This window comes from Trematosphaeria pertusa (genome assembly GCF_010094035.1).
Source record: "Trematosphaeria pertusa strain CBS 122368 unplaced genomic scaffold BU26scaffold_18, whole genome shotgun sequence".
Taxonomy (NCBI): Eukaryota; Fungi; Ascomycota; class Dothideomycetes; order Pleosporales; family Trematosphaeriaceae; genus Trematosphaeria; species Trematosphaeria pertusa.
In genome coordinates, this window is record NW_022987229.1 from 311,212 (window position 1) to 338,765 (window position 27,554).

Below are 27,554 nucleotides of genomic sequence, written 5' to 3' on the forward strand. Positions count from 1 at the left end.
TCATATCAGCACTACAGTGTGAAGTATCCCCGAGACCAAGGAGCTGAATGCAGAAAAAATACTATCATTCAATGCCACAAACACGCTAATCCTTCTATATCTTTGTACACCTCCGCACAAATGCACAGCAGTATCTAATCCCGCTTTATATGCCAAACACAGGTATCCAGTCTACCCATTCCTATTACATGCTATCCTCCCTCCATCTGCTCCTCACCCTCTGCCATCCCTCCATCTCTTGCCGCCCACCGCGTTCATCCAACCCCATGCCGCGTTCGACCCACTCCCTGCTCCCCATCTCGCTTAGCCTACTCAACGCCCGTGCAAACGCAAACCGCTCCTCATCCCCCGTAAACAAAGTACTATTCTTGAGCATCGACATGTTCATGCCGAGGTCGTCCATGAGATGGCGCATCACGTCCGAGACGTCGGCGTGGTCGTCGGCGGTTGCGGCGGCGGGAAGATCGCCAGACTTAGAGGCGCTGTGCATGGCTTCTTGGAGTTCGTTGGAGGAGAGGAAGAGGGAGGTTATTGGCACGGCCGTGGTCATCACAAGTTTGGCCTGGGTTTGTTAGCCTTGGCTCAATTTCCAAGGTGCATAAGGAGGCAACTTACTCTTGACTCGTAAATAGCGTCGATAAACGTAATGAATCTCCGCGCCAGGTCTCTACTCCTATGATTCATCCCAGGCACGTCGGTCACGATAAAAGCATTGTAATTCCGCATCAGTTCCAAATAGTCCGCCGCTCCGGTTGCTCGTCCAATGATCTCGTCGAAGGTAAACCACGCGCAACTTCCGCTCGCTTTCGGTACCTCGATTTCTCTTCCCCAGACGGTATGGAATGCGCGATGTGGGGGGTCATTTTCGAAGTCGCCGAGGAAGCGGAACCAGCGCTCCGCATGGGTTCTCGCGCCTTCATTGAGCGGGTGGTGGTAGACTCCCGAAGGTGGACGAGGGATCTTTCGATAGTCGGTCTGCGAATCGAGGTTCAAGACGCGGAGCCGCGACTTCAGTAAATTAATCGCCGGAACGAAACTCTCGCGTTGTATGCCGTTCTTGTACAGATCGTCCGGATGTCTATTCGACGTCGTAACAATAACCGTCCCATGTGCCATTAAATTCTCAACCAGCCGCCTCAAAATCATAGCATCAGCCACATCCGTACACTGGAACTCGTCGAAGCACAGCACATTGCTGTCCTCCGCAATGCCTGCCGCCACGTATGGAATAGCATCAACATCGTTCCCGTGGCTCATCTTCATCCTGTGCAGATTCTTGTGTACATCCTGCATGAATGCGTGGAAATGTATGCGAGTCTTCTTCTCGATATTGTTCGGTAGGGTATCGTAGAAGAGGTCCATGAGCATGGTTTTGCCGGAACCTACGTCGCCGTACATGTATAGGCCTTTAGGTACATGGTCTGGGATCTGGGAGATCGGAAGACGCGTGGGACCAGAGGAGGAGAAGAGCGACAAGAATGATTTCTTTGGTCTAAGGGAGTTTACGAGCGGTTGTCGGACGGGCGGTGGTTTGTAGCGCGAGAGCATTAGGTGGAGGTCTTCGAGGTCTTGAATGATCCCTAAACAGAACGGTTAGTAGCTGTTCCTGAAGCACACAGTGGAAGCGCAACCAAAGATTTTGGATAGAAGTCTGAAGGCGGCCCATACCTCTCTGATGCTCATCGTCCCGCAACCTCCCCATGTCAACCCTCTCATCATACTCTTTCATCGGCGTCTTCAACCCCTTCGCAATCCTCTCCTCGGCCCTCTCCACCAAACCCGCTTGCGCCTGCTGCGCTTGGCCCCTGAGGGCACCAGCTCTAACCCTCAAACTAGCCGGTACAGCGCTAAATCCCGCCTTCGCTCCCAGCGCATGCTCCCAACCGCTTCTGTGCTGCCTCAGTGTCCTCAAACAATCCGCACATATGGCCCTTCGCGCACCCCCATACAACAGTAGCCTGTTGCGCAGTGTGCGACTCCGTGTGGTACTTCCGATCAACGTGCGTAGCCCTCGCAGGGCCTCGGATGATGTCATGGCGGACGTGTCGCGAACTCAATCTTCGGTCGGATATGCATAAAGAATAGGCAGCAAAAATGCTTATATCATAGCGCGCAGTTGGGGTATCACATGCAGCAGAAGCATGAGAGAAAAGAGGTTTGAGTTCGCGATGGCGGCAACGGCGAACGGAGAGAGAAATGCGGCCCGCTAGCAGCAAGCCAGGGCGATTCGCGGGTTTGGCCTCGGTCATCGGCGCACGTTCCGGACTTTGCCGAATGCGGCGTGGCGGCACGTGGGCATGTATTTTTACTCCAGCCAGGAACTTGGAACGGTGAGTGAAGTTGTGCGGTGAAGGCGGCGGTGAACCTATTGTGCAGTCTTCGACGGAAATCCCAAGAACTGCCCTTTTAGGAAGGTTCAAGGAAGCTAGTCACTTTCAATCTAGCGCGAAATCTAGGGGTGCGAGAAAGCCCTGGAAAGCCACGCCAGGAAACATTCAACATCATTTTGACACACCAATGTGCATCACTATCTTCGGTGAGCTGCCACATGAGCAGCCTGGGGCGAGTCAGAAAAGAAAAACACGCATGCTGATTGAGATGTCCTGCTCAATTAGTATCACTACAAACCCAGTATCCAACCTCATCCAACATCCAGGCCATCAAACCTCCTCTTCTCCACTACTCACCGCCTCATACCTGCCCCCACCTCCGCTCTCGCCGCTCCTCTGGTACCTCATTCGAGGCACCTCATACAACCTCGTATAATCTACCCTCTCTCCACCCAACCTCGCATATCCGCCCTCCTTCTTTCCAAACACCGGTGCCCCATCACACCAGAAATCTTTGCAGTTCGTTATCATACCTCTCGACCACGGATTCCCACCTCTTCTCGTCTGGCCCGCTTGTGAACCCTGCAGTGCCGTAGCAACAAATGTGTCGAGACCAAGGAGACGCTTCCATTGATCCCAGATGGAGTGCTTGGGACGTCGAGGGGGAGCACCATCGCCCGTGTCCTGCCCAGAACCAAAGCCGGTCGTGGGTGCACTGCCCGAGACTTCTTGTGACGTATCGCCCGTGGTGACGAACGCGGTGAGGGCGTCGGCAGGGGTAGCGGCGTGAAGGTGGCCTCGCATGCTTTCGTAGGTTGTGAGATTTCGCGCGACTTGGAGAAGCTGAACGCAGAGGAGCATGGTGACCCAAGTGAGTTGGAAGGCTGTCCATATTGAGAGGACAATGGTATATGGATCTTTGTGTAGAATCTTGCATAGGTCGTCGGAGAGGACGTTGCATTGAACGTCTTTCGGTCCGTCTATGTTCTCAAGGTCTGGATCTGTTAGCTTCTAAGCTCCTGTAAAGCGGACGGAAACAACGTACAGGCAAGCACCAAGCGAACCCATACCAATACACCAAGCTCCATGAAAAGGACATAGAACACAAAGTGTCGGTGATTGTTGTTCGCAACGCAATTATTCACCCAAGGGCAGTGACTACGGGCGTTAGCTCAAGCCTGACACACCTTCTTTACTGAATACTTACTGATCTGACTTCGCGACACAGCGCTCACACCTCTTACAATGCTTACTCCGCAACGGTTTCCGCACCATACAATTGACGCAAAAGTGGTTCTCATCAAACAACTTCGCCTCCATCAGCTCATCAATGACTGCCTTCGAGGCGCTCCTGCTCGCTGACTTGGGCACAAAGCCCGGATCGGATGCCATCGTGAAGAAGTAGAAATATGTCGTGAATCCGTAAAATACTCCGAATACTATATTGAGAAAGAAGCAGGTTCGTAATGTCCCTACAACCGGTCAGTTGTAGTCTTCAAGAGAGTAGTAATGGGCTTACAAGGGAGAACGGTCGTGATCCAACGGACACCCACCCAAAACAGAGTGCCAGCGAATATGCCGGCCAAGAAAGGCTGTGGACATCGATCAATAAGTGGCTACACATAATTCAAAAGAGATACTCACGGTATGATGTACATTCCTCATGTTCGCAGGACCAAACGACGCAAGTTTCTGCGCCGCCCACTGCATCGCATACGATGTCACCGCGGCCAACGGTAGCCCAATATACACCGGGTAGTGGCTGACTAAATAGATCGCTTGGAAAATGATAAGGAACGGCCAGAAGAAGAGAAAACGCGATATAAACCACCGCGTATCCTTGATCCCCGGGACTGGGAACTGCTTTGGTGAACCGTCCTTGTTGTAGCCTGCTGCTGAGAGCGCTGCATGCCACTGCCGCACCGTATTCATCTCTTCCGCGGTTACGGATGGTGTCTTCCCGTCATTGTTCTTCGCGAATCGATCCGCTCCATACTCGAGCAGCTTCTGTATGGAGCCCTGCGATCCCTTCACAAGCGCCCAGTGCAAGGCTGTGAAACCCTGGTCATCCGTCGCATACACATTAGCTCCCCATCTTAGAAACAGGTCCACGCATGACGGATAGCCTTTGTATGCTGCCCACATCAGCGCCGTATGCGACTGCGAATCTGGTATGTCGACCGGTATATCCTGGTGTAGGAGTAAGACGAGCTGGTACACGTTCCCGTCGAGAGTCGCCGAGTGCAAGAGATTGAAGCCTTGGTCGTCGGTGAGAAGAGGGTCGGCGCCGTGCTCGAGGAGCAGATTGACGACGTAGTAATGGCATCGTTTCGCGGCCCAGAGGACAGGTGTAGCGACGGCGTCTCCACCCTTCGCGTTTACACTCGCGCCGTTCTGTATCAGGAAATGGCATAGAGCGTAGTGATTGTTAATCGCAGCCCACTATCTCCGTTATCAGTCCACGTCCCATATAAACAGAGTTGGACCGGGTAATCGCACATGAAGCGGCGTTATGCCCTGCTCGTCCTTATAAGTCGCATCGAACTTCCCGCTGTCGAACAACTTCTGTATCGCAGCTATTTCGCCTAATCGCGCCAGCTGCATTATATCCTCCTCGATAGGCAGACTGGGCTTCTTGTCGCCCATATCCTCAAGCTCGACATGGTGTTCGCCGACGGGGTGCCCGTTAGGCTCGTTCGGCGAGGACGAGGAGGCCATTGCGGAGAGCTGCGGAAGAGACGCGTCGTCGCTAGGTTCGATCGTGTGTGACGGTTCGTACTACCGGGAGTTTTGCATGCTGGAATGTCACTCAAAAAGAAGACTACAAGGCCAAAAGGAGAAGCATATTCGTAGCTGAAGAGACTCGGGAGATTCTCAGTCGAATAAGCCCTATGCGCTCATAAGACGGCCCCTGCCATTTGCGGCGGTGCAGGTGGTCCGCGCGTCACGCTCCAGCCTCGTTCACCGTTGACACTCAAACCCGAGACAGCGATGATCGTCGTTGAACCTTCTAACTGAAGATCACTCCATTGTTCATCTTCTGCTGTACATGTTCATAACCATCCTTACTTTGATATCTCGCGTGGAAAGATTCGACCCAAGGTACGGTTATCGTGGGTCCCAAACCGGAAATGCGTCATGCGTCCCAAATTACTAGCGACATTCACCCCACAGCATGTAAGAATATGAAGCAGCTCCCTCCCTTAGACGACTATCGCAAGAGCAAATGCAGATACGCACTGCAGTTGAGTATGCTATGTTGCATACAAACGATAAGTCTATACATCAAGAAGAAGCCTTCCCTTAGCCTTAACCATTATCAACTCTCCGTTGAAAGTCCGGGAGAACAAGATGGCGCTCCCCATGATGAAGCTTTTGATGTCGCTCGTTGTTATAAACGTTGATGTGGTGGTGAGTAGCATTTGCCAACGAAGCCTTTCAGGCTGGGTGCATGTGGTGTGTCCATTGCAAGAAAGCGAAAAGAAGTTTTCAAGAAATTACCCAATTAGCTACTGCAATTGCGTTGCGATTTACGGGAGGCTTCCATCGTTAGCCGCCAGATTCGGTGGTTGTAAAATTGACCAACATCCCACGTCCTCCCCACTTCTCCAGAGACATCCCGCCAGTCGCGAACCACTATTTAGATCGAAAAGCTCTCTCTCTCTCCAGCCACGCACCAAAATCCATCAGTTCGGGATTCATCCTCCCCAATTCCTCGATGTCCACCGCATTTCCCTCGTCTTTGAACCATTTGAATATAGCCCCGATGTCCTTCATCGCGTGCAATAAGCCTCGGGCCACGAGCCCAAATGTGCCCGGCATGTCCTTTCCAAACTTCGCCTTGAAGATCTCGTTTGCCTGGCGGAACGTGAGTTCATCTCCGGCCAATGAGATGTACCGTCCAGCGAACTCATCCGGGTGCTTGAACGCTTGAGCAGCAAACCAACCAATATCTTTCGTAGCAACAAGCTGAAGCGACTTGTCCTTAAGGGCAACGTCCCACATCTTTGCCATAGCCTTGCCCCCGAAGTCAGGCGTAAGTTCCTCCATGAAGCCTGTCGGTCGGAGTACGCAGAACCTCATTCCTGTACCTGCGGCCACCTGTTCGAGGTGCTTCTCGATGTGGTATTTGGAGGCCCAGTTCCGAATGGACGTAGGATTGGAGGAAGATCTTTCGCCCCCGCGGTCGATCGAGCTGTAGACGAAGAATCGTACGTCGGCGGTGATTGCAGCGTCAATCAGCGCGTTTCCTTGCTTCTTCTCAACAGATTTGCCTGCACCAGCAGGGTGCATGCCATATACCCCCCAGACGGTATTCTTGGCGACTCTTTTGGCGCCCTCGAAGATAGCAGGCGCGTTGCTTAGGTCGCCTTGGAGTAGCTTGACGTTCCGTGACGAGTTGGAGAGCTTTTGAGCGGAGGGCGACGCGGTGTCTCGTGTCAAGGCCACGATCTTGAAATCAGTCTCTTGTAGCGTTCTAATCACGCTACCACCTTGCTTCCCTGTGGCACCGATGACCAGTATTGCTCTTGTCATTTCGGGGACGGAAAGGGGAATTGTGAGCTTAAGATTGACGAATATTTTATCAACGACAATGGAACGGGGCAAAGGGAGCGTTCGAGGATGTAGGAGAGGATCGATGAACTAGTATAGAGGATCTCATGTGAATACCCACCCTTCTTATAGCCTGAAAAAGGGTTGTGTTCTTCTCATATGCCCACCGCTCCCTTGTCTCTCTATATCGGCGGACGAAAGCTGTACAGCTTCAGTGCCCTAGCCAAAACAGCCTGGATATCTGGCAGTCCAGCAGATCATGTTCGCCGGGATAACTTCCATCCCGGTCAAGCCCGGCCGAGGTAAGCATGAGCCTATTATGTCTTGAATGCAGGACGCGCATTCTGAACAACCGAGCAAGTGTAACGGAGATGTCGTTGAACCTATTCTCCGGTCAGGGTTATCTGGATGCCCGGAGGAACTGTTTGCCCGCACGTATGAGCTAGCACACGATATGGTGGCAAGAATTAGACGAGAAACAAGGTGAAGGGAGACATAGATGATTAACAAGGTGAAGGAAGGAGGCGTGATTGAATGCGGTCAAGGCAGGACGTGTTCTTCAATCTCACATGTTTATTAGATTACTATAAGTCTTGCTCTCGTGTGAAACGTCTAAAACAAATCTAAGGGACAATACAACATTGTGGAAGGATAGAAGCTGGAGGTGAATGAGCAAAGAATGTGGTGAGAAAGCTCGTATGACAAAGCACGGCTAGCACCACTGCGGTTAGCGCGCCAAGAGTTCCGCCCACCCTGCACAAAATTGCCCCACGCCCGCCACTTTCAGTCATCACCAACAGGACGGCTCTCGCGGCACAACCCTCGTTACCCACTGGCAACAGACTATCTCAGCACTACATACAGACGTAACCAACATGTCTCGAGTAGCAGGGTGAGTATCTGGCTCTGCCTCTCAATAGCTCGCCTCGCTGACAATACCCAGACGAACCGACTGGGCGGAAGAAGAGGACGAAGACTCCCTCCAGCTCCCGCAGCAGCAAATCATCAAGAACAAAGACGGGACCGAAACGATAATCACTTACTCTATCCGCGAAGATGGCAAGAAGGTGAAGACCACCCGCCGGATCAAGAAGACGGTCATCAAGCAGATCGTCAACCCACGCGTCGCGGAGCGCAAGCACTGGGAGAAGTTCGGCAGCGACAAGGGGAAGCCCCCGGGTCCACAGACCGACACCACCAGCGTCGCAGAGAATATCGTATTCAGGCCAGTCTCGAACTGGAAAGCGAGCACCGAAGACAAGAACGAGACCGAGAAGAAAAAGGCCAGCCTGAAGGAGGCCAAGATTAAGTGCAGAATCTGCAGCGGAGACCACTTCACGACGAAATGTCCGTTCAAGGATACCATGGCACCCGAAGGAGAGGCAACACCCGCTGATATGCCCGACGATGCGCCACAGGTGGGAGCTGCTGGTGCTGGCTCCGGCAGCTACGTGCCTCCGCACCTGCGAGGCCGGGGCGGCGCTGGTGAAAAAATGGGCGGCAAATTCGACAGGGACGACTCTGCGACTCTCCGTGTCACGAATGTCTCCGAATTCGCCGAGGAACAGGACCTACGCGACATGTTCTCGCGGTACGGGCACGTTACTCGTGTCTTCTTGGCAAAGGACCGCGAAACAGGGAGGGCGAAAGGTTTCGCCTTTGTTAGCTACGCAGATCGGACAGATGCGGCAAGAGCGTGTGAGAAGATGGATGGATGTGAGTGCAATCTCCACCGTTGGCTTTGCGCGTTACTGACAGTATTTTCAGACGGTTTCGGTCATCTCATCTTGCGCGTCGAGTTTGCAAAGAAGCCCAACTAGTGGTTGCTACAGAAGTAAGTACTATACCTACAATTTAGTCACGGTGGTTATTCGGCATTCGTGGTTGCATGGCGTTAAAGGACATGGCAGAATGGTTTGGCCAACAGGTAGACCTGTTCTCAATAGAGAAAAGCATCTGCATTCATAATGGAAATCAATGCATTCCTTAGGGAAACGACAGGAGTTCAAGGGTTCAAGAGAAGCAACCAACTACCCAAGGTTCCATCTTTCTAACAACGCCAATCCTCTAGAAATTCTCCTTTCTAACCTTCAGATCCCAAATTCCACTGAACGCGGCCGTGACGGTGACCCTGGAATTGCCCGACGGGCACGGGCTTCGGTTGTTGGATTACGTCGCTGTTGGTTCGCGGAATGAGCTGTGTCGGTTGTGGAGAGGAGTGGTATATCATGTCGCTATTGTTGCGCATAAGACCGGGGTAAGGCAATGCGGGCATGCTACTGTGGCTGTGAACTGAGTGTATGTCGTGGTTATGCCTGTCGTGATAAGTCAGCACTCCGCATCCTCTATATGGAACGCCAATGGCGAATAATGTACTCACTCGGGCGGCTGCACACTACTCCTTCGACTCGCCGGCACGCTCCCAGCGATACTCGGCTGCACGCTGCCCGCCACACTTCCATTCACACTGTACGTAGCGGCATGCTGCGCTTGCGCTGTGGCGGGTAGCCACCCACTGCTTGTGATACCCTCTGTGTCAATCAGCCGTTGCAGGATGTCTTCGGTGATGACAAGGAGGTGCTCGCAGGCGGCGAGACGTGTATCTTCTTTGGCAGAGGAGCAGTGGATGTATGATCTGCCGCCCGGATTATGCTCCACGATTGCGGCGCCAATTTTGCGGGAGGAAGTCGGGGCGAAGCTTATTATGTCGAGGCAGCGATTCGGACCGTAGATCGCTCGGGCGTTCGCTGCGCAGCAGGCATCAGTCATGGAGCACAATCAAGGTGGTTTAGGTGGATCACCTAGTACTCTTGCCCTTGTGCTTTCCAAAGAGTCCTCGCAGTCCTTTTCCTCCATGTGATGCAGGATCTGGTGGGCTGTCCGCTCGAGCCCCATGCCCTTCCCCTCGTACGCACTCTTCCCGTGCTTCATGTCCTTGAACGTCTCGATCATTTTGCTCTGCCGAAGCTAGGTCGTAAGTTCCTTCCGCGTAAGCAGAGTCAGGAGGGGTGGGAGAAGTCGGAGTGTTGTTCCCGGAGCTCAATGGAGGCTCCGCTACTTCGCTGGTTCGCTTCTTCTCTTTGGCCGCTTTCTTCTGCTCCTGCTCCTCTTTGGTTGCTTTCTTCTGCTCCTGCTGCTTCCTGCGTGCCGCCTTCTTTCTGCGCTGCTGGTGCTCTTTCCACGCTTTGTACTTCTCCTCTTCGTTCCTCTTCTTCTCCTTCTGCTTCTGCTTTTGCTGTTTGAGGTACTTGCGGTACTCGCGAGTAGCGCGCTCTTCTCTCAGGATCTGGGTGAGGATGTCTTCCTTGGAGTAGTCGTCCCAAGGGCCTGGTTCTCGGGGCTGGCGGGCAAGTTCAATCAAGCTTTCGTGGCGGCGCGGGATTCGAGGTTTCTCGATGGGAGGAGGTGTGCGTACGGAGGCGGTACGGGTATATCGTCGCTCGAGCCCCGGTGTTGATGCGCGTGAGGGACCAGTATTGGGCGCTCGGGACATATACGAGGAGGGGACCAAGTAGCCGCCGCAAGGTGGACCGCAGAATGGGAACACTGTGGCGGGTGCTGTTGAGGTGAGATGCACGAGGGGGCGGATGGGAGAGAGACTGACTGTATATGGGGGGTAGCAATGGTTAGGGAGGAGAGAGTAAGCGGTAAAGTGACGCGTGATGAAGAAGAGGGATAAGCGGTGAGTGAGATACGTGGAAGGCCACAGAGGGATGAACATGTTAAGTATGGATTTGTTGTTACCTCCTTGAAGTCATCCAAGCCTTCCCCGCCCAGCACGAGCATCTCACTTGCTGTTTGTTCCTGGGCTCATCACGCCTTCCTAACACAAGACGCGCAGCTCACCTCGTACCTGGACCCTGAGGCCCTTATACGCCTGCCTAGACCCTGGCGCCCTCCATCCATATGTTGAAGATCGCATCGCAGGTGGTACAGAAGGTCGGATGTTTGTTTGCTTACGTTGCTAGCTTCTTTTCACAGGAGCACGTCGACGTCAGCCCCGTTAGTCTTATGCAGATTCCTACTCGAGTATATTACGGCCGATGTCAGAATCTGGGGCATTTTTGATCCTTGACATTAGGTGGGTGCAAGCTTTTCAGCCAAGGAGTGAACGAAAGGTCATTGCGAATCAAGCTTCTCTCGGCCGTCCCTAACGGGACTAGTGCCGCATTCGTGTGAACGTGGTCCCGAGGTATCAATCGACCTGACTTCACTCATCACCACCATCCTTTCCAAATCCCCAATCGCATGAAACCCTCATTTGCTTTACACTATTCTTTCGGTCCCGTTATCAGGACCAGGCCCAAGCTCCATAAGCTTCCTAAGCTCCACGTTTCCTCTTGATCATCCACCCATGTCACCCCGCACATTGCGACCTTCCTTACATGTCATGGCGCCTTGCACGAGCTTGCACCATTCCTGCGAGTCTACCTCGATCCGATATCTGACGCACCGCCAACATCTTTAATGCGCTCTCCCCACAGCGATAAGAGGTCCATATTATTAGCCGATTGATCAATTGGCGCGGTGCCTGCGTATCCACGAGGGTTAGGCTTCCGCTGACCTGGTCGTGACGGATGAGCTTGTCGTCATACGAAAGCCGCCATGAGAGCTCTGGCGCGAACATTTTCGTATTGGAGCAGGTAAAAGATGGATGAGCTGCTGCTGCTCATTCCTTGCTGGTCAATCGTCCTCTTTCCTCTATTCGTGTAGTGCAATTAGAGTTCTACATATTCGAAAATGAAGTTAGGACCTTTGTCTTTGATTCTCGCCACCTGCGTGGTGCAAGTCGCCTTCGCAGGCAGGCTATCCGAAGTCAGTCAGCGCAAAGGATTCTCGCTGAAGCTCAAGAGAGCCCCACAGGTACTGGGACGGGACGATAACACAAACAAGACCGACTCATTCAGATTCTACAGCGAATCCACAGCGCGTGAGTCTATCGACACCAACTGCGATGCAGACGCTTACTGATCATTGGCAGCGTACTATGTGGATTCGCTTCCGGACATGCCTTTCGATCTTGGCGAGTTCTACTCGGGTCTCATCCCAATTGACATGAGCAATGCGTCGCGAGCTCTGTTCTTCATCTTCCAACCAACCGTCGGAGAGCCCGTCGATGAGATCACCATCTGGCTGAATGGAGGACCAGGTTGCAGCTCCTTGGAAGGTTTCCTCCAGGAGAATGGTCTCTTCCAATGGTCATGGGGCGAGTATGCACCACACATCAACCCATACTCGTGGGTCAATCTTACGAACGTTCTGTGGGTCGAACAGCCCGTGGGTACCGGCTTTTCAATCGGCGAAGTCAAGGCGACAAGCGAAGAGGACATTGCGAAGGACTTTGTCGACTTCTTCCTCAACTTCGAGAAGATCTTCGGCATCTCAAAGTTCAAGATCTTTGTCACCGGTGAAAGTTATGCAGGTCGCTACGTGCCCTATATCTCCGCCGAGATGATTGACCGATGCGACGAGGACCACTTGAACGTTACTGGGGCGCTGATGTACGATCCGTGCATTGGAGAGTATGTCTGGGAGCAACAACAAGCCGTCGCTTATCCCTTTATTCAAGAGCACAACAGCGTTATGGGGTACAACCAGACCTTCATAAAGAAGCTCGCAAGCCTAGACGAGTCATGCGGCTATGCGGCGTTCAGGGAGCAGTACATCGCGTTTCCTCCAAACGGCACCCAGCCCCACAAGTACTTCAACTCCAGCAGCGACGAGGATTGTGACGTCTGGGGCATGGGGTACATGGAGGCATTCCACCCAAACCCCTGCTTCAACGTCTATGAGATTGGATTACAATGTCCGCTGCTCTCGGATCCTCTTGGCTATCCCACGGATCTCCAATACTCGTACCCCGGACTGCCGGTGTACTTCAATAGAAGCGACGTAAAGGCAGCGATGCATGCGCCTATGGATGTAGAGTGGCTCGAATGCAAGGGTTCCGTATTCATTGGCGAAGGCGGACCCCAAGACGAAGGCGACCTCTCCCCCGATCCCATCCAATCCGTCCTCCCGAAAGTCATCGAACATACGAACCGCGTCCTCGTCGCCAATGGCGACCTTGACTACGAAATCATCACCAACGGCACTCTGATGGCGATCCAAAATATGACTTGGAACGGCATGCTGGGCTTCCAGTCTGTGCCAAACACCACCATTGATATTACACTCCCAGACTTGCTCTATCAGAATGTTTTTGTTAGCTCTGGGTTTGATAACGGGACGGAGGATCCGCAAGGTATTATGGGAATGCAGCATCATGAGAGAGGGCTTATGTGGGCGGAGACATATTTGAGCGGCCACATGCAACCACAGTTCCAGGCTCGATCGGCTTTTCGCCACTTGCAGTGGGTACTTGGGAGAATTGATAGCCTCTAGTCTCTGTATGGGCTTGAGATTTGTTAAGCCTAGCTCATCGGCAATACGCATCCGCTATCCGCAAACTAAAGGGCGACCCGCATTACGAAATTTTCAGTACGGTTCGACCAAGCCCCAGAAATCCAGAGTGCACGTGACCATCCAAGCTAATGTTTGCTCGGACGAACGTAAGAAATCTCCGAATCAACCCTCCCCACTCACAACGCTCCACCAGCTTTTTCAGATTCTTTGATCGGTCAATATTGCGAGCCACTCTGACTCCTAAAATCTAGAAAGACCTGGCTAGGTTCTTGCGTGATGGGAGGCAGCTCGGAGCTCGGAATGCGTTCATCGCGCGAGAGCTGTCCACCTCGCACCTCACACCCACCCTTGATATCTCCGATCCTTTCATTGGGAAACTTTGCCTGCAAGAGGAAGGTGATCAATGATAGACGCCCGTGTAATGACTTTCCCCGAGTGGACTTTCCCATGAGTCACAAATCGAAGGATCACCGCTAGTGGCCTCATGTCGCAAGCTTGATCGCACACTCGCCAATTCATAGCTCTACTTATTCTATATCTCCTTCACGTAGCACACTTACTGTCTCAGGTTATCTTTCCATGAGTTGCAATGGTTAATGGCTTCCGCCGCGTCGACGACCTCCCAGTACCGCATCGTTCGCATCCCACCCGATTCGCCTCGTCTCGTCGATCTCGTAGCCAAATTCCGCGATACCAAGCTTGCAGCCCTCGAGGCAGAGCCTGGGGGCTTTGCTGTGAAGCATGCAGATGAAATACTGCATTCCATCGAGATATGGCAGAGGCGTCTCGCGCCACCTTCGAATGTCTTCATATGTGTCGTGGCCCCAGAGAGCGCGGCCGCCACCGATGATGAACGCGCTCTGATACTGGGTGATTGGGTGGGCATGGCAACTATAAGAGGCCCGCTACCATATTCGACGTACCATATCCCAGCATCAGGACAGCCCATTCCAGAAGATCCAGACCGCGAAACACGCTGGCATCTCTGCAACCTATACACCTCCTCAGCGCACCGAGGCCAGGGTTTGGCAAAGACACTAGTCCACGCGTGCGTGGACTTCGCAGCACAACAAACAAGGACTGATGAAAAAGCAAGAGCTCGGATAAGATTGTTTTTCAACCCAGCAAAGACGTTCTTGATGGTTATGTACAAAGCGTTAGGATTTCAGGAGGCGGGCATGATTACGTTGAAAGAAGCATTTGTGGCGAATGGGGATGAGGAGTTGATTCCGGAGGATACGAGGAGTAGTGATGAGTTGTGGTGGCTCTGGGAGAGGAGGTATGGGATGGCTATGGAAAGGGTTGTTGATGTGGTATGATGGTAAAGGTGTCATGCTCCTCGAGTCTTCTTTCAGCCTAAAGCAAGCACAACTGGAGAAAAAGGGTTGCTTAGCCCTTTATGTCAATGTTTGTACGTGTCATAAATACACCGCATGCTTTCACGGATACTTCGTAGTTATAGTCAGTCCCTACTTCATTATCCAGCAATGATCGCCTTTCCTCCTTCCGTCAAATCCCTCTATTCTACGCCTTTCCCTACACTAGTTGCCGGACCCTTTATATACAAATAACAAGTCGGAGCCTTTTCGCGCTAAGGAGTTCTGGGACAACTGCCACACATGGATGCCCCTGATTCTGCCTGAACTTCATGACTTGGTCGCCATCTTTCAACAGGATCTACCCACGATGCCGCGACTCGCACTCTTAAGTGCGCCGGATGCTCAGTGTAGCAGTGACGGCGGCAGTCCTACCGTTCGTTTCAGCTTGTGGCTTTGGATACTCCGGAAGCGGGCGAGCAGGGGCCATTTTCTCGTCCGCGTAACGAATTGGACACATCAGGGCGTATCGGCGCGTAGCTACGCCTGGTGGAGAGCGGCCCATGTGTACGCCGATAACCTCCGGCGGAAAGCTTTAGAGAAACTTTCTCGCGGAACAGAAGTGGTCCAGGAAGGGGAGTGGGACCAAGATGCATTCGCAACTGAGGAATCGCAACTGCGCCTCACGGAGTTCAGTGTTGCGTATATGCGATGGGTCGTTCTTCCGGCAACTTTGGGAAGTAAAAACGAGCATGCGAGACAGGAGCGTAAGAGACGGAATACTGTGCATTGTACGAATGCACATAGCGTTGGACTGCGGAGTGCGCAGCAGTACGGCCGACGAGGTTCGTGGTAGCGTGAAGAGAAAACTGGCAAGTTTACGTATCGTTCCGCGGTTCGGTGGTTGCTTTCTATAGATAGACAAACAAAGTAGATATAAAGTCGGCCTTACTTTCCTCCTGGTGCAGTGGATCTCTATCTCATGGCCGGTTCCTTTCCTCGGAATACCATTAGGTTCGCCTACATCTTCCGTCCTTTTTTGCTGGTACTGTATATGTTGTACGCTCCCATCTTCTTTATGACGAGGTCGAGCGAATTAATCACTGCGCCTACATCTTCCCTTACCGAGACCTAATTGAGTGCTCTATATGACCATAGCTTCGATGCTATGCTATCTCCGACAATGGCCTCTTCGACTGGTGTAACAGCCGATCCAACCTCCGTCGTATATACATTCCCTTGAAAAGAACATCACTTTCCAAAGGTGTTATATTGCCGAGGGTCGTCGAGTCAGAAGCTTAATGGGGTGAATAGGATGTAATAAGCCTTAATGCACAGTATTCTTGACCTCCAAGCTAACAGTACAGTGAAGAGCGAATTGCCTCAGAAAATGGAGCCGCTTTTTAAGACTCCTCGACCAACATCAAGTCTATTTGTTTACCCACTTCCTGGTGTGGAAGCAAATGGATTTTGCTTTGCCGGCGACGATGGTTACGACGTGCGAGCTCGAGGCGCACGGTTTTAGATAGCATGTTGATGGCGGCTTTGAGTCGTTGTATTGGCCTAGGCGGGAATCAGTGCACTGCTCATTCGTGGTGTCGGCACCTCTCCCACGAGACAAAATATTCATATTTACCTGTACGCCCTTTCTCTTGCCTCAGCAATGATACGCACTCACCCGCTGACTATAAACTCGACGTATCACGTAGACGAAATGGCACCACACAGAACAATCCCGTGATCCCCTTAAAATATTTATGTGTGTATATATCCAATTATTCCACAGTTCAAACAAAGATCTTCAAGATAATCGCCGTTACCAAAACCGGTTGGCAGGGCTGACCCAGGAGTTGTTTCCTGTGTGATTATTGAGAATTTCTTTTTGGCGTTTTTTTGCTGACCTTTTGTTTTAGTGTTTTTTTCTTCTCTCTTTCAGTTAAACGGCTATACTAGAGCAACAGTGTAGATCTGGACGACTTCGTGAAATGCGATAATTAGAAGCGTTGGCTAAAGTAGAGAGTTCATACGATATCATACATGACGTGGGAGATCCTTGACCAACACTAATCCATCCAGACTACCAAATGCCGCATATCCCAACCTTGGCAGAACCCAAACCAAAATGTAGGCTGTAAACGTGCGTGTGTGTGTGTGCTCTACTCCTCAACTGAAGAGCTCGCCAATGACGCCAACGACGTAGCACCCCGCCGCCGCCACAATTCCCGTCTTCATCACACTCGCGAATCCTCCACCCTTCCTCTCCTTGCCCCTGTCCCTACTCCTGCCAGCATCCCTCTCAACCCTCCAACCATCCCCCGCCGCCCGTCTCCTCTCCTGAAAGTCCCTCTCCAGTTCTAGCCCATCTCCCACATACCCCGTCGGACTTAGCGTCGTCGTTCCATCAATCGGATTAATGCCGCCTTTCCAACCCTCATCCCTTGCCTCAGGCTCGCCGGATGCAGGGACACGCACGGTGTGGAAACCATCTAGGTCAAGGGGGCCGCCGTTGGGGCGAAGGACGAGCATGTTTGGTTTTGCGCTAATGATGTCGTAACCAGGATGCAGATGGGGGATGAATTTTGAAGGGTTGGAGAGAGTGGCGAGAGCTTCGTGGACGGGGATAGCGGGCGGGAGAGTCGGCATAGAGCCGACTTTGGAGGTTGTAATAAGGATTTCTTCAGTTTGAGGGTCGTAGGTGTAGATATGGAGTAGGGCTCCGGGCTGGGGTTGAGGGAACTCGTCAAAGGGGTCGATAGCATCTGTATTCTCGTTGTTTAGGGAGGCCTCGGAACTTGGCTTATCGAGCGGTTTAGGCTCGCCCTCGGTGGTAGCGCTAGTAGCAGGAGCATTATCCTCATGCATTGCCGCGGGCTCCCCTCGTGAGTTGGTAGGAGGGGGTTCCTTCGGCGCGATCTTGAGGCTCCCTGCAACCATATCTTCTGGCTTGGATTCTGCGTTCGATGTCGACGAATTATCAGATGCGACTGCTGGAGTCTTCGGTGTAGAAAAGGCCGGCGAGACCGTATCTTCCTTCAAAAGTTGCATCATGTCACGCTTGACTTCTTCAACAGTGGCATTAGCCTCGTCGGTGACTAACTTCGCGGCTTCGGGTTTCGCCTGTTCTGGCACTTGCTCACCACTCGGGACCTGGCGGTGTTTGACTGTGATCGGCCCATACACATCCTCGTATGCCCTCTTGACCTCTCTCACTAATTCTTTATCCTCTTTCGCCTTCCTAGCAGCTTCATCCAACTCCGTCTTCGCTGCCTCATCATCCTTGCCCAAGCTCTCTAGCTGCAGTCCGAAAGGTCTGAAGGGGCTGTGAGCCAAAGGGTTGGGTTCATCGAAGTGCTTCTTCGTAACAGGCTTCGGTGAACGAGAGTATCCGTCGTCGGAGAGCCCGCGCATAGCGGCTTTCTGTGCATCGATCTCGTTTTCCAGCTTTTCATTAGCGGCAGCGACACGAAGCCTGCGTTCAGCCTCGCCTTCAGTATCTTTTGGAGATGATAACGCCTCGTCGGAGGGGCTTGACGTTTTGGCGGCGGTGTCCTCTGGAGCCTGTACTATGGTCTCTTCCATCGTCTTTGGCTTGATACCGAGAACCTGCATAGCTCGCCCGACGAGCCTCAACAGCGCGAGTTGTGTGTCTTGCAAAGCCAGCAGCCGATGCGCAAGATCCCTAAGCTTCTGCCCTGACTGATCTGCCGCTGCACTCTCCCAGCGCGCTTGAAGTCCAAATATCATCATCCGCGTTAACTTAGCATTCTTCTGCAAGACATCTGCTGACGCCGTAATACGTCTCTCAAACGCCTCAGAAGGCCGAGGGGCTGTCTTCATGCTATCGACAGCTTCGCAAGCTTCCTTAAACTCTTTGTCTGTTTCCAGAAGAGACTGGCGAAGTTTCCGGATTCGATTGCGGATCTCCATCCGGACCTCGTCGCCATTGGCGTCGATGTTCCTGTCGAGCGACTTTGTCCTTAGAGAGCTAGCAGCAAACGCGACATTCCTCTCATCTTTAGTCAATCTCGCCAGCAGCGATTTAGAAGCTGGAATATCGGTCTGTAGCTCCTCTTTGACATGGAACATGGCACGGCGACCTTTTTGTATACCTCCGAAAACGCCTTTCAGGAACGGATCTCCCTCTCCGAAGATACTAGTTTTGGCACGGTCCTGCTCCGCAACCGGGTCTTGCCAGAAGTGCCGAGCGAAAACATCTCCACCGGTCTGGAGCCACCTCGACATGAAGTCAAGGCTAGTTTCGAGAACCGAAACTTCTTTCGGTGATTTCGCTCCGATCTGTTCTTCTCGCGGAGGGACCATCGCTTCCGGTTCTTCTTGCTGCACAGCTTTCGCCTGCTCCTGCTCCTGTGCCTGCGCTTGCAGCAACTCTCGTTCCTTCCGGCGGATATGTTGATCATTGAAAATCTTAGCCCCCACTAAAGGATCAAGCTGCCACTCCTTATGCGCGTCCTTGAAGTCCTTCTCGAGCTTTTGCCGTTCCTCCTTATCTTCCCGAGGACTCCTAATCCGGCCCATATTTGCACGAATCTCGTCCGCACTGAGAAAGTCCATGTCATCTTTTGGCAGTTGTTCGAGGATCTTTGCAGTTGATCTTCGAGGGGGAGGTGTCTCGAGCTCCTCCGACTTAGGTTGTTCTACCTCGATAGACTTCTCCGAATGTACAAGCCAGTCGTCTCCCACTTTGCTGTCGGCGGCTGGAGGCCCCATCGACCCTCCACGCTTCTCCATAGCAGGCCGGAACCTCTCTTTAGTCTTTGTTGTTTCTTCCGCAACCTCGAAGATAGAGCCTGGACTCATATCAGACAATCTCTTCGCCGTGACATCGATAACCGGCACATCAGTCCTTCTCCTAAGCTTTGGCACGAAGTCAAAGGCCGCTCTTCTATCGAGCACAGTCTGTTTCCAATCATCGCTCCTCGCCTTCTCGCTGGAGGCAGCCTCTCGCGGCTGAGGTTTGTCCGCTAGGAACTCTTCGATGAACGAGGTCTCTCGAGCAGCAGCCTCCTTGTTTGCCTCGCTGCTATTCATATTCGTAGGGGCTGAGTCAGGTGTGATCTTGCTTACACGATACGAGTCCTCAGCTGGGGTGAACTCCTGCGCTTTCGCTTCCTTTGGGGTCCAGTTCACTTCCTGCCCACCCAATGTATCTTTGCTCGGAGGTGTGGTGTAGTTCGTAGTTTTGCTGGGTTGCTCTGTAGCAGGTTGCTCGGGCGGCCGCCGCGAGTCCGACGGAGACATCACGCCGGACGTCCACAGATCTCTTTCCAACTTCGCTGTCGTTCTGATCGACGGTTGAGGGAACATGTGCTCCCGCTCTTGCGGCGCCATATCCGGATCTATTTCAATCTTTCTTGGATAAATCGTGTCGCTGGTTTTTGCCTTCTCAGTCAAAGATTTAGCTTCCTCAGAAGGCTTCGAAGAGCCCTCCTTCTTGCCCTTCGAGCTCGCTAGATATCTGTCAGCAACCCGCATCCCAAAACCAGCCCAAGCACCGACTCACCCTTTCCATCCTCCTTCCCCTCACCCTCCACCCCCATCTCCCTCACCATCCAGCGGGGAAACGTCTTCCAAATCCACTCCTTATTCCAATCCCTCAAGCCCCTCCCATTCAGCATATCCTCACTCGCGCCAAACAGGGCTCTATACGGATCCTCCTCAAACCTCCTCTTCCACCGCCTGTAGCGCTGCAGCTGCATCCACTCCAAGTTGGACATGCCCGCTGGCTTCTCCCCATCATGTTCATCGTCTTTGTGTTGGGCGGCGTTCAGGTTCGACTTGGAGAAGCAGCGCGCGCGGAGGGCGGCTTCGTAGTCGCGGAGCTGCCGGCGTGCGTAGCGGTGGATGGGCGAGCGGGTCCAGAGCGAGGGGTCACGGCGCCACCAGGACATTGCGGAGATGGATGGTGATGGAGGACGAGGACGAGTGGGAGTAGTGATCGATGCTGCCGGGCCGGGAAGCCGGACGAGGTTCGCTGGCAGGCTGAAAGAAGGGAACCTAGATTGACGGCAGGATAAATCACGGCGAAGTGAACTGAATCATGTAACGAGGATAGAAGCCCTTAGGAAGAATGCTCCGTCAAGAAGACGCCTGGTAGCCTTCGGAGTTGGACAGTTCATCGACCGAACAGTGTCAGCGCCACCCTTCGTCCACGACAATGCGGAGTGGCTGTGGAAGACGATCGACTAGACTCCGGCCTCCCAATGGAACGCCAGAGTGACCGCAGACTCGTCAATGAAAGATACAGAAGGTCGTTGAAGAGGAGATGTATCACCATCTCTCCTCCCACGATGCGCTGCCGCATCGTATCCCCGCCTAAGCTCCGCATCCGCCTATCATCGTTCGCGGGGTACATCTGCCCAGGTGGCTATCGAAGCACCACCTGACCGCACGCACTCCATACATTATGCTAATCCCACGCGCGAGATAATTGCACTGACACCCTGGGATTATCTCCAATTATCAAGCCGTTTTTGATATGGATCGATCAGCCACTCGTCGCTGCAGGGTCGCGATGGAACCAGGAGGCCCCCCGCATTTTCGATAAGGCGATAAGGCACGATATCCATCGGGCTAACCGTTCCGCAAGAGGAGCGAATACCAAGACATTGGGACAGAGTCTCAAGCAAGGTCGACAATTAAAACTTATTTTTGGTCCAAGTGATGCCGTAACAAAAATCATATACCCATTGACCTCCAGTCATGTACTAAATACACTACCCAAAATATCCTGTACGCCTAGTTATCATCTACATCTAAGCTAGAATGCAGACCACGCAATGCACAAGGACTGTGGACCTCCCCACTTATGCAGCATCTATTGTGAGATGCCAAGTTCTTTATAGAATGCCTCCGTACTCGGTTTCCTACCCAAGAACTCCTTTAGGATATCCATCTCCTCTTTGCTGCCGCCGCGTTCTAGCACCGTGTGTCTATACCGCCGACCCTCCTTACCGTTCATCGGGTCGTCCTTGAACACGGAGTAGAACATGTCGGTAGAGTAGACTTGTGAGGAGAGATAGCCATAGTATCTGGTCGCCTGGGTTAGCTCATTCGCTGCGGGCTTGGAGAGAGAAGGCCCAACTTACCCAGCATCATATCCACCGATGAGATGACCAAACGTCGCCTGCCCATTGCCCCACGTCCAATCACCACCCAGCACCTCCGGTCCATCAAGCTGGCTGATGTCATGCCTCAGCTTGTTATACGTAGTCGAGATATCCAGCTTCTCGATAGCCTCATGGCTAGCTGGTTCATGTACCGTCATATCAAACATACCGAAGTGCAGCTGCCGCAGGTTGAATAATGCATCATTGACGTGCTTCGTGTTGATTATGTTGGCGATCAACGAGTTGGGGATGCGCTCAGAGGGCTTCTTCTCCGTGCCGGAGCTCTCGTTGTATGCAGCTTCATACTCGGGAGAGAGGTATGAGTAGTGGTGAGACAGAGAGCGCAGTTGCGAAGGAGTCCAGCACCAGTTCTCCAGCATCTGGCTGGGCGCTTCGACGAAGTCGCGGACCGTGTTTGTGCCGTGGAAGCGAGAGTATGTGGTCCGGGAGACGAGGTCGTGGATACCATGGCCAAGCTCGTGGAAAAGGGTGACCACCTCATCGTGCTTCAGTAACGAAGGCTTCTTTGGAGTCGGTTTGGAAAAGTTGCAGACAAGGGCTGTGCACGGATACCTTCGCTTGCCGTTCTCATCGATATATCCTGGCTGGAGGTTGAAGTTGGCGGCGTGGCCGTACTTGCCATCTCGCGGGAAGAGATCAAGGTACAGATATCCGACGAAGCCGGATCCCTCGCCTTCATCATCCCAGACACTGAAGATCTGGACATCCTCATGCCAAACGATGTCTGAGCTCTTGCCTCCATCCGCAAGCGCAGCTCGGTCCTCGCCGACGATTTCGACAAACACCAAGCCGAAAAGTTCCTCGAAGATCTTAAGCATGCCCTGGATGGTCGTCTGCAGAGGGAAGTACTCTGCAATGACCTGTTGATCGAGCGAGAAATCCTTCTCGAGCATCAACCGATCGTAGTACCGATGATCCCAGAGGAAGTAGTTCTTATCCGTGCCATCGTTGAGCCCACGCTGCTTCAGATCCTGCCTCTTGAGCTCGAGCAACTTCTCAATCTCCTTCTTGCCACCCGGCGCAAGACGAGTTCGCAGGTCTCCAAGAAAATCGTCCACTGTCTTGGGCGTCTTCGCCATCTTGTCTTCTATCCGAAACTCTGCATGGTTGTTGTACCCTAGGATACGAGCCGCCTCGTCTCGCAGCAGGATTGCTTCCTGGAACAGAGGCACGTTCTGGTTGCACTTGTTCTCGTTCTCGACGAAGACCTTCTTGCGCGTCTCGGCGTTGTTCGCATATCTCAGCGTCGGGAAGAGATCCGGGTACTTGAACGTAAGCCAGACCTTGTCTTCATTCTCGCCCTCGCCCTTCTTCAACGAAGCCACCAGATCCTCCGGTACGCCATCCAGCTCCTCGGGCGCAAACCAGATGCCGCCTTGCTCTTCATTGAGGTTCTTCTGGAACAGAATGCTGATCTCGCTCAGCCGCTTCTTGATCTCTTTGAAGCGATCGCGCTTCGGCCCTGCTGGTACGCTCAACCCGTTGCGGATATACGACTTGTGGTCCTTCTCGAGCATTCGCTGCGACTCCGGATCTAGCGGCTCCTTCTTCCGTAGCACTGCGTCGACGAGCTTGAACACGTCCTCGCGCATGCTCGACTCGATGCCGAAGTCGTCGAGCAGCTTTTCCGCCTCTGTCGACGCATCGCGCAGCTCCTTGTTTGTGGACACGGCCTGGTAGAAGCCGATGATGTGGGACTCGATCGCCATCTTGTTGTCGTCGTACGCAACGGGGAGCATAACGTTCTTGAAGGTCGCCTTTTCAGGCGTAATATCCTTCACGATGCCATCTTGGACGCTCCGCGACCTGTCAATCTTGGCGCTGTCAGCTGGACTCTTAATACAGCCCCAAAAGCGGGGTTCAATCGCCATTCCCCAAGCCCACAGCTCGTCGATGGACGCTCTGAATGCGGAGTCAACGTACCAGACTCTTCGTATCCTCTATCAAGCTCCCGGGCGTCGCCGTAAACTTGGGCGGCAACTGCGGCGGCTTCCTATACATCTCAGGCGCCATGCTGCTGTTCAGAAGCGGGCGTTGCGCCTGTCCGAACTGCGACCCAATTCTACTCGGCTTCAGGTACTGGAGGATTGAGGGAGCGCGGGCGCCGAAGCGGAGAGACGCCAGGATGGCGGAGAGGCAGGTGAAGACGGCGACGGAGATGAGGAGAATGCGGAAGCTGCGTGAGGAAGCCACGGTTGTTATTGCCTGCCGAGCGTGTTATTCATGGAAGGGAGGGGCGATTGGTAATTGTAATTGTAATTATAATTGTGGAGATGTTTAGAGGCGGTGAGCAGCGTTCACTTGGAGAGGGTGTGGATTGCTGATGGGCGGCGCGCGGGCGGTAACTGAAGGGCCAACGTGACCCCGGATTATGTGCACCTGCATCGAGAGCTCGGGATTGGCACCGCCCGCCTGGTTTGGGTTTACTCCTAAACGGGCCTAGCGCCAGGGCCTCTGCTTCGATCCTCCAACGTCAAGCGTAAGGACCACGTTGGCACTGCACTCACGCTCACGTACCAAGGCGGGAGGACTGAATGGTGCGAAAACAGTGGCGGTAAGTTTCATTCATTCCGCGCTCTCTACGCGATTGCCGACTTTCGCCTCGAATTACAACCTTGGAATGTCCATCCTTCACCCCACAGACTAGGCCGGTTACCAACCTCTACCCTGTTTCTATTCACCCAAGTGGTCGACCTCGTATACACGACTTTGCTTGCAATATGGCGTCACTTCTTCATGGAGACGTCCTTCCGCCGTATCGTACAAATCGTAACTTCGTTTGCCTACCGAATTAATCAGCACGAAGCCTTCCACATAGCTACAAGGAGACGCTTACTGAAATCAGGCTCCCTCACAGTAGCGGCATTGTAGGCCAGCTACCGCACTGACATGGCGAAAGCCGTGGGGCAACTCGCCCTTCCACCGCCGTTAGACATTACATTAATCCTCCTCTTTGTACTGTCTTCTCTGCGTTAAACCGTAGTATGCGCATTCGTCGGCTCCAACATCCCGCTCCCCCTACTACTCAAGCTCGCTGGCACCGTAATAAAAGGCTTCCACCCCGGACTCCCATTCGGGCCCGTATCCTCACCATCCTCCCCCGGGCCAAAGAACGCCATGCTATCAATCTGCAATGGCTTGTTGTCCGTGTGTACCGGCTTTGGCGGACTGATTTCTTTCCTAGGCGCAGGAGCAACCCCTTTCTCTGGCTCGCGACGGTCATTGCGCCGGAAGAAGAGACGTAGGAAGGGGACGGAGGCGCTGATGATGCCGCTGTTGGTTTCCACTTGGCCCCAGAGGAGCAGGTCGGCGCCGAAGCGGGCTGAGTTTTGCGGGGACTCGGACCACAGGGCCATGACCCACATGCGGACGCAGGACGCGACGATGGCCATGATGCCTACGGAGAAGATACCGATGAGCGCTAGCCGCTTGGTCATGGGTACCCTCAGGCCGAGCAGTGTTGGAATCGGCAGCAGCAAGATAAGCACATCAGTGAATAGATTTATCGCCGCCGTAAAAACCCACAGCTTGGTCGGATCGTAGCACTTAAAGTGTGGCTTCTTCGTTTTCGGATTGCCGTCAAATTGCGCAAGATATCCCGACGTGTCCCACGAGTGCGCCGGGTTTTCGCACTGGAAAGCAGCGGCAATCGTCGAGCCGACAGTGTACAGGACGACAAAGCCAATGGTATAATAAACCATGCGGCGGAAGGCGCGGTGGGATGCGATGGCGCGGTAGAAGAAGAGGATCGAGAGCTTGACGAAGCACAGAGCTACGCCGTACGTCAGGCGGTAGACGTACCAAGTGATGAGAGTGCCTCTAAGCGCGGTTTCGAATTGTGGGCGTTTGTCCTGAGTAACGGTTAGTGGAAGGACGTTGGAAATGGAGAGGCAATGGGCGCTTACTGGACGGCGGAAGTAGCTAGGGCGGAATTTGCGGCTCGTCTCATCTTGGTAGTAGTTCACGACCGTGTTGCCCCATGTGAGTATCTGAGATGTGTGAACTTGGAATGGCGTAAGGGCAATGATTAACTTACCAGAGCGACCATCATAAGGTGGTCGGTCGCGCCAATGATGCCCATTCGATACCAGCGGCAGTAGTACCTATTCGAAACCAGTCAGCTAACCTCAATCAAATCCTTTTCAAGAACTCATCGTACCTCATAGCCACGACAATAGTCGACAAGCTTGTCAGCGTGATCCCCACAATGACCACCACAAAGCCAGGGCGTATGAACATGATGTCAGTTCAGTTCAGTCTCGCTTCACGTCCGGTCGCCTCAGCTCAGTAAATGCCTAACAAAGTCCAAATCTAAGACACGGTCTTAGTCAACATAGAATATAAGCACTGAGGAGGGCCGGCCCGCACAGGCAAAAACAATCAAAGAAAAGACAGACAACACAAGCAAAAACGAGCGGAAGAGGCTTGAGCACGACAAGACAATTCGAAGGCACATTCATCCTTTTAGGCTTCCCCAGATTTTCCCCTCCTGCAGACCTCACGGTTGAATAACAGCCATGCGGCTTTTCCCCTGGCCAGGTGCAGAGAACGCAGGGTGAGCAAACCGACACCTAGTTGATAGAAGGGCCCTATGCAAATCATGGACCTGCATGGGTTCATCGTCCCTGGGCCTAGCATCGGCAGTTGACCTTGCCTAAGTCGGGATAGTGACGGTATTACAGGGACGAAAAAGGCGAATCGGACGGTGCCTGCTGAGAGAGCATTCAAGCCAACGTGTCCGGGAGCTGTGGGCGCGGATCTGCACTCCTGCGACGACCCGAGTGCTGGCATGAGATGTCAGGGCAAGAACAGTCTAGTTTGTATGCGAGACATCCCTTCCGCGGCGAGGAGCGTGCCGGCCCTTGTCTAGAGAAGGCGTGAAATGTAATGCGCAGAGGCCACGCGAACCTATAAAGGCAAGGCACGAACACATCCTGGCGGGCACGTGATACCACCCTGCTTTTTTCAAGTGATGCGCATTGAGTGGGTTCGGAACGAGACGCCTCCAACCACAGACCATATTTTAGCCGGTGCGTTGGGTCTGAGGCAAGTGTTCGAGGTCTGCCAGGCTGAAACTGCTCAAACACCAAACCTGCCTCAGCCCGACCTTATCCGAGTCGCTCACCATTTTCACTTGCTGGAAGAACATGAAGATGGTGTAAATGCGCATCTCTTTTGTACTGCCCACCCCCATGGTCTCGTATGCGAAAGAATTCAAAATCAACAAATTCATTCATTCCTGCTTTTGCCTCCGGCACTTATGTGCGCGCCGGCATATGCTGTTCTTCTAATCTCTATCGTTCAGTTGGTGTGCGCCGGGCCGTGCGAAAAGAGACGCACAGAAAGAATATACATCGAAGGGCAATACTCTGAGCTAAACTTCCCATTCTCTTGACAAAAAGCCAGCCGGTAAATGCGGGGGGAACTAAGCCACCCGACAAAGAAACGCTACTCTGAACTGTTCGTCGCCTGTTTCCCGATCGTTCGACTTTTGCGCCTGGCAAATGCATGCCGTGAGGTAGACATCTAATGCGTTTTCTGAGAGGAAAAAAAATGGTCGTAATCTGAAAACGTAACCGCCCGATGTCTCGTTATGGATGATTGCTCAGATCGTGCTGTGCAAAGGTAACGCCGAACGCCGCCGAAATAACGCAGTCCTAGCAATTAGCCATTGCTAGCATGAATCGAGGTAGATGTAAAATTTCTAGATCGTCAAATGGAACCTTCCGCGGATCCGATGCCGGTCGGCCGAACGTGATGATTCGTCGCCGCGTTCTTCTCCGACGCGATCCAATGGTTTC

At 53.1% G+C, this 27,554-nt stretch overlaps 10 protein-coding genes across 10 annotated transcripts; 4 read left to right on the forward strand and 6 right to left on the reverse strand.

Annotated features, from left to right (window-relative positions):
* Positions 1-51: 51 nt before the first annotated feature.
* BU26DRAFT_466440 (uncharacterized protein) lies at positions 52-5,197 on the reverse strand. The gene is made up of 9 exons (XM_033825227.1): positions 4,830-5,197; positions 3,975-4,772; positions 3,850-3,922; positions 3,538-3,802; positions 3,376-3,488; positions 2,818-3,325; positions 1,669-1,754; positions 616-1,580; positions 52-562 (listed from the first exon to the last, which is right to left on the reverse strand). Exons 1-9 carry the CDS (start codon positions 5,046-5,048, stop codon positions 185-187), a joined length of 3,405 nt encoding a protein of 1,134 aa, XP_033677953.1. The 5' UTR covers positions 5,049-5,197; the 3' UTR covers positions 52-184.
* A 615-nt stretch (positions 5,198-5,812) lies between these two features.
* On the reverse strand, positions 5,813-7,039 carry BU26DRAFT_122429 (NAD(P)-binding protein). Its single transcript, XM_033819541.1, has one exon. The coding sequence runs from the start codon at positions 6,864-6,866 to the stop codon at positions 5,967-5,969; it is 900 nt and encodes a 299-aa protein (XP_033677954.1). The 5' UTR covers positions 6,867-7,039; the 3' UTR covers positions 5,813-5,966.
* Positions 7,040-7,707: 668 nt separating this feature from the next.
* Positions 7,708-8,928, forward strand: BU26DRAFT_523935 (eIF-3 RNA-binding subunit). Its single transcript, XM_033830169.1, has 3 exons — positions 7,708-7,776; positions 7,828-8,600; positions 8,652-8,928. The coding sequence occupies exons 1-3, from the start codon at positions 7,760-7,762 to the stop codon at positions 8,702-8,704; spliced, it is 843 nt and encodes a 280-aa protein (XP_033677955.1). The 5' UTR covers positions 7,708-7,759; the 3' UTR covers positions 8,705-8,928.
* A 39-nt stretch (positions 8,929-8,967) lies between these two features.
* BU26DRAFT_437795 (uncharacterized protein) lies at positions 8,968-9,836 on the reverse strand (the record flags this gene model as incomplete). The annotated part of the gene is made up of 3 exons (XM_033824260.1): positions 8,968-9,229; positions 9,265-9,631; positions 9,686-9,836. The coding sequence occupies 3 exons, from the start codon at positions 9,834-9,836 to the stop codon at positions 8,968-8,970; spliced, it is 780 nt and encodes a 259-aa protein (XP_033677956.1).
* A 1,880-nt stretch (positions 9,837-11,716) lies between these two features.
* Positions 11,717-13,328, forward strand: BU26DRAFT_493756 (putative pheromone processing carboxypeptidase). Its single transcript, XM_033826159.1, has 2 exons — positions 11,717-11,814; positions 11,866-13,328. The coding sequence occupies exon 2, from the start codon at positions 11,892-11,894 to the stop codon at positions 13,266-13,268; it is 1,377 nt and encodes a 458-aa protein (XP_033677957.1). The 5' UTR covers positions 11,717-11,814; positions 11,866-11,891; the 3' UTR covers positions 13,269-13,328.
* Positions 13,329-13,461: 133 nt separating this feature from the next.
* BU26DRAFT_523938 (uncharacterized protein) lies at positions 13,462-14,785 on the forward strand. Its single transcript, XM_033830170.1, has one exon. The coding sequence runs from the start codon at positions 13,886-13,888 to the stop codon at positions 14,606-14,608; it is 723 nt and encodes a 240-aa protein (XP_033677958.1). The 5' UTR covers positions 13,462-13,885; the 3' UTR covers positions 14,609-14,785.
* Positions 14,786-16,741: 1,956 nt separating this feature from the next.
* On the reverse strand, positions 16,742-20,890 carry BU26DRAFT_555102 (uncharacterized protein). Its single transcript, XM_033832305.1, has 2 exons — positions 20,127-20,890; positions 16,742-20,073 (listed from the first exon to the last, which is right to left on the reverse strand). Exons 1-2 carry the CDS (start codon positions 20,512-20,514, stop codon positions 16,769-16,771), a joined length of 3,693 nt encoding a protein of 1,230 aa, XP_033677959.1. The 5' UTR covers positions 20,515-20,890; the 3' UTR covers positions 16,742-16,768.
* Positions 20,891-21,255: 365 nt separating this feature from the next.
* BU26DRAFT_543651 (thimet oligopeptidase-like protein) lies at positions 21,256-23,978 on the reverse strand (the record flags this gene model as incomplete). The annotated part of the gene is made up of 4 exons (XM_033831705.1): positions 21,256-21,654; positions 21,712-23,567; positions 23,677-23,929; positions 23,959-23,978. 4 exons carry the CDS (start codon positions 23,976-23,978, stop codon positions 21,441-21,443), a joined length of 2,343 nt encoding a protein of 780 aa, XP_033677960.1. The 3' UTR covers positions 21,256-21,440.
* A 747-nt stretch (positions 23,979-24,725) lies between these two features.
* Positions 24,726-25,992, reverse strand: BU26DRAFT_570373 (uncharacterized protein; the record flags this gene model as incomplete). Its single annotated transcript, XM_033834002.1, has 4 exons — positions 24,726-25,604; positions 25,659-25,742; positions 25,790-25,856; positions 25,913-25,992. 4 exons carry the CDS (start codon positions 25,990-25,992, stop codon positions 24,726-24,728), a joined length of 1,110 nt encoding a protein of 369 aa, XP_033677961.1.
* Positions 25,993-26,634: 642 nt separating this feature from the next.
* On the forward strand, positions 26,635-27,290 carry BU26DRAFT_122962 (uncharacterized protein). Its single transcript, XM_033819544.1, has one exon. The coding sequence runs from the start codon at positions 26,726-26,728 to the stop codon at positions 27,146-27,148; it is 423 nt and encodes a 140-aa protein (XP_033677962.1). The 5' UTR covers positions 26,635-26,725; the 3' UTR covers positions 27,149-27,290.
* Positions 27,291-27,554: the final 264 nt, after the last annotated feature.

What these genes read in the sequence shown, in the direction of transcription:
- BU26DRAFT_466440 (XM_033825227.1), bottom strand. Translation starts at nt 5,048, where the DNA reads ATGGCCTCCTCGTCCTCGCCGAACGAGCCTAACGGGCACCCCGTCGGC. An exon ending in AGGGCATAACGCCGCTTCAT is followed by an intron (nt 4,773 to 4,829) that starts GTGCGATTACCC and finishes TAACGGAGATAG; the next exon opens with TGGGCTGCGATTAACAATCA. An exon ending in TGTGTCGCGAAGTCAGATCA is followed by an intron (nt 3,489 to 3,537) that starts GTAAGTATTCAG and finishes TAACGCCCGTAG; the next exon opens with TCACTGCCCTTGGGTGAATA.
- BU26DRAFT_122429 (XM_033819541.1), bottom strand. Translation starts at nt 6,866, where the DNA reads ATGACAAGAGCAATACTGGTCATCGGTGCCACAGGGAAGCAAGGTGGT.
- BU26DRAFT_523935 (XM_033830169.1), top strand. An exon ending in GTGTGAGAAGATGGATGGAT is followed by an intron (nt 8,601 to 8,651) that starts GTGAGTGCAATC and finishes CAGTATTTTCAG; the next exon opens with ACGGTTTCGGTCATCTCATC.
- BU26DRAFT_493756 (XM_033826159.1), top strand. Translation starts at nt 11,892, where the DNA reads ATGCCTTTCGATCTTGGCGAGTTCTACTCGGGTCTCATCCCAATTGAC.
- BU26DRAFT_523938 (XM_033830170.1), top strand. Translation starts at nt 13,886, where the DNA reads ATGGCTTCCGCCGCGTCGACGACCTCCCAGTACCGCATCGTTCGCATC.
- BU26DRAFT_555102 (XM_033832305.1), bottom strand. Translation starts at nt 20,514, where the DNA reads ATGTCCTGGTGGCGCCGTGACCCCTCGCTCTGGACCCGCTCGCCCATC. An exon ending in GGGGAAGGAGGATGGAAAGG is followed by an intron (nt 20,074 to 20,126) that starts GTGAGTCGGTGC and finishes ACAGATATCTAG; the next exon opens with CGAGCTCGAAGGGCAAGAAG.
- BU26DRAFT_122962 (XM_033819544.1), top strand. Translation starts at nt 26,726, where the DNA reads ATGCGCATTGAGTGGGTTCGGAACGAGACGCCTCCAACCACAGACCAT.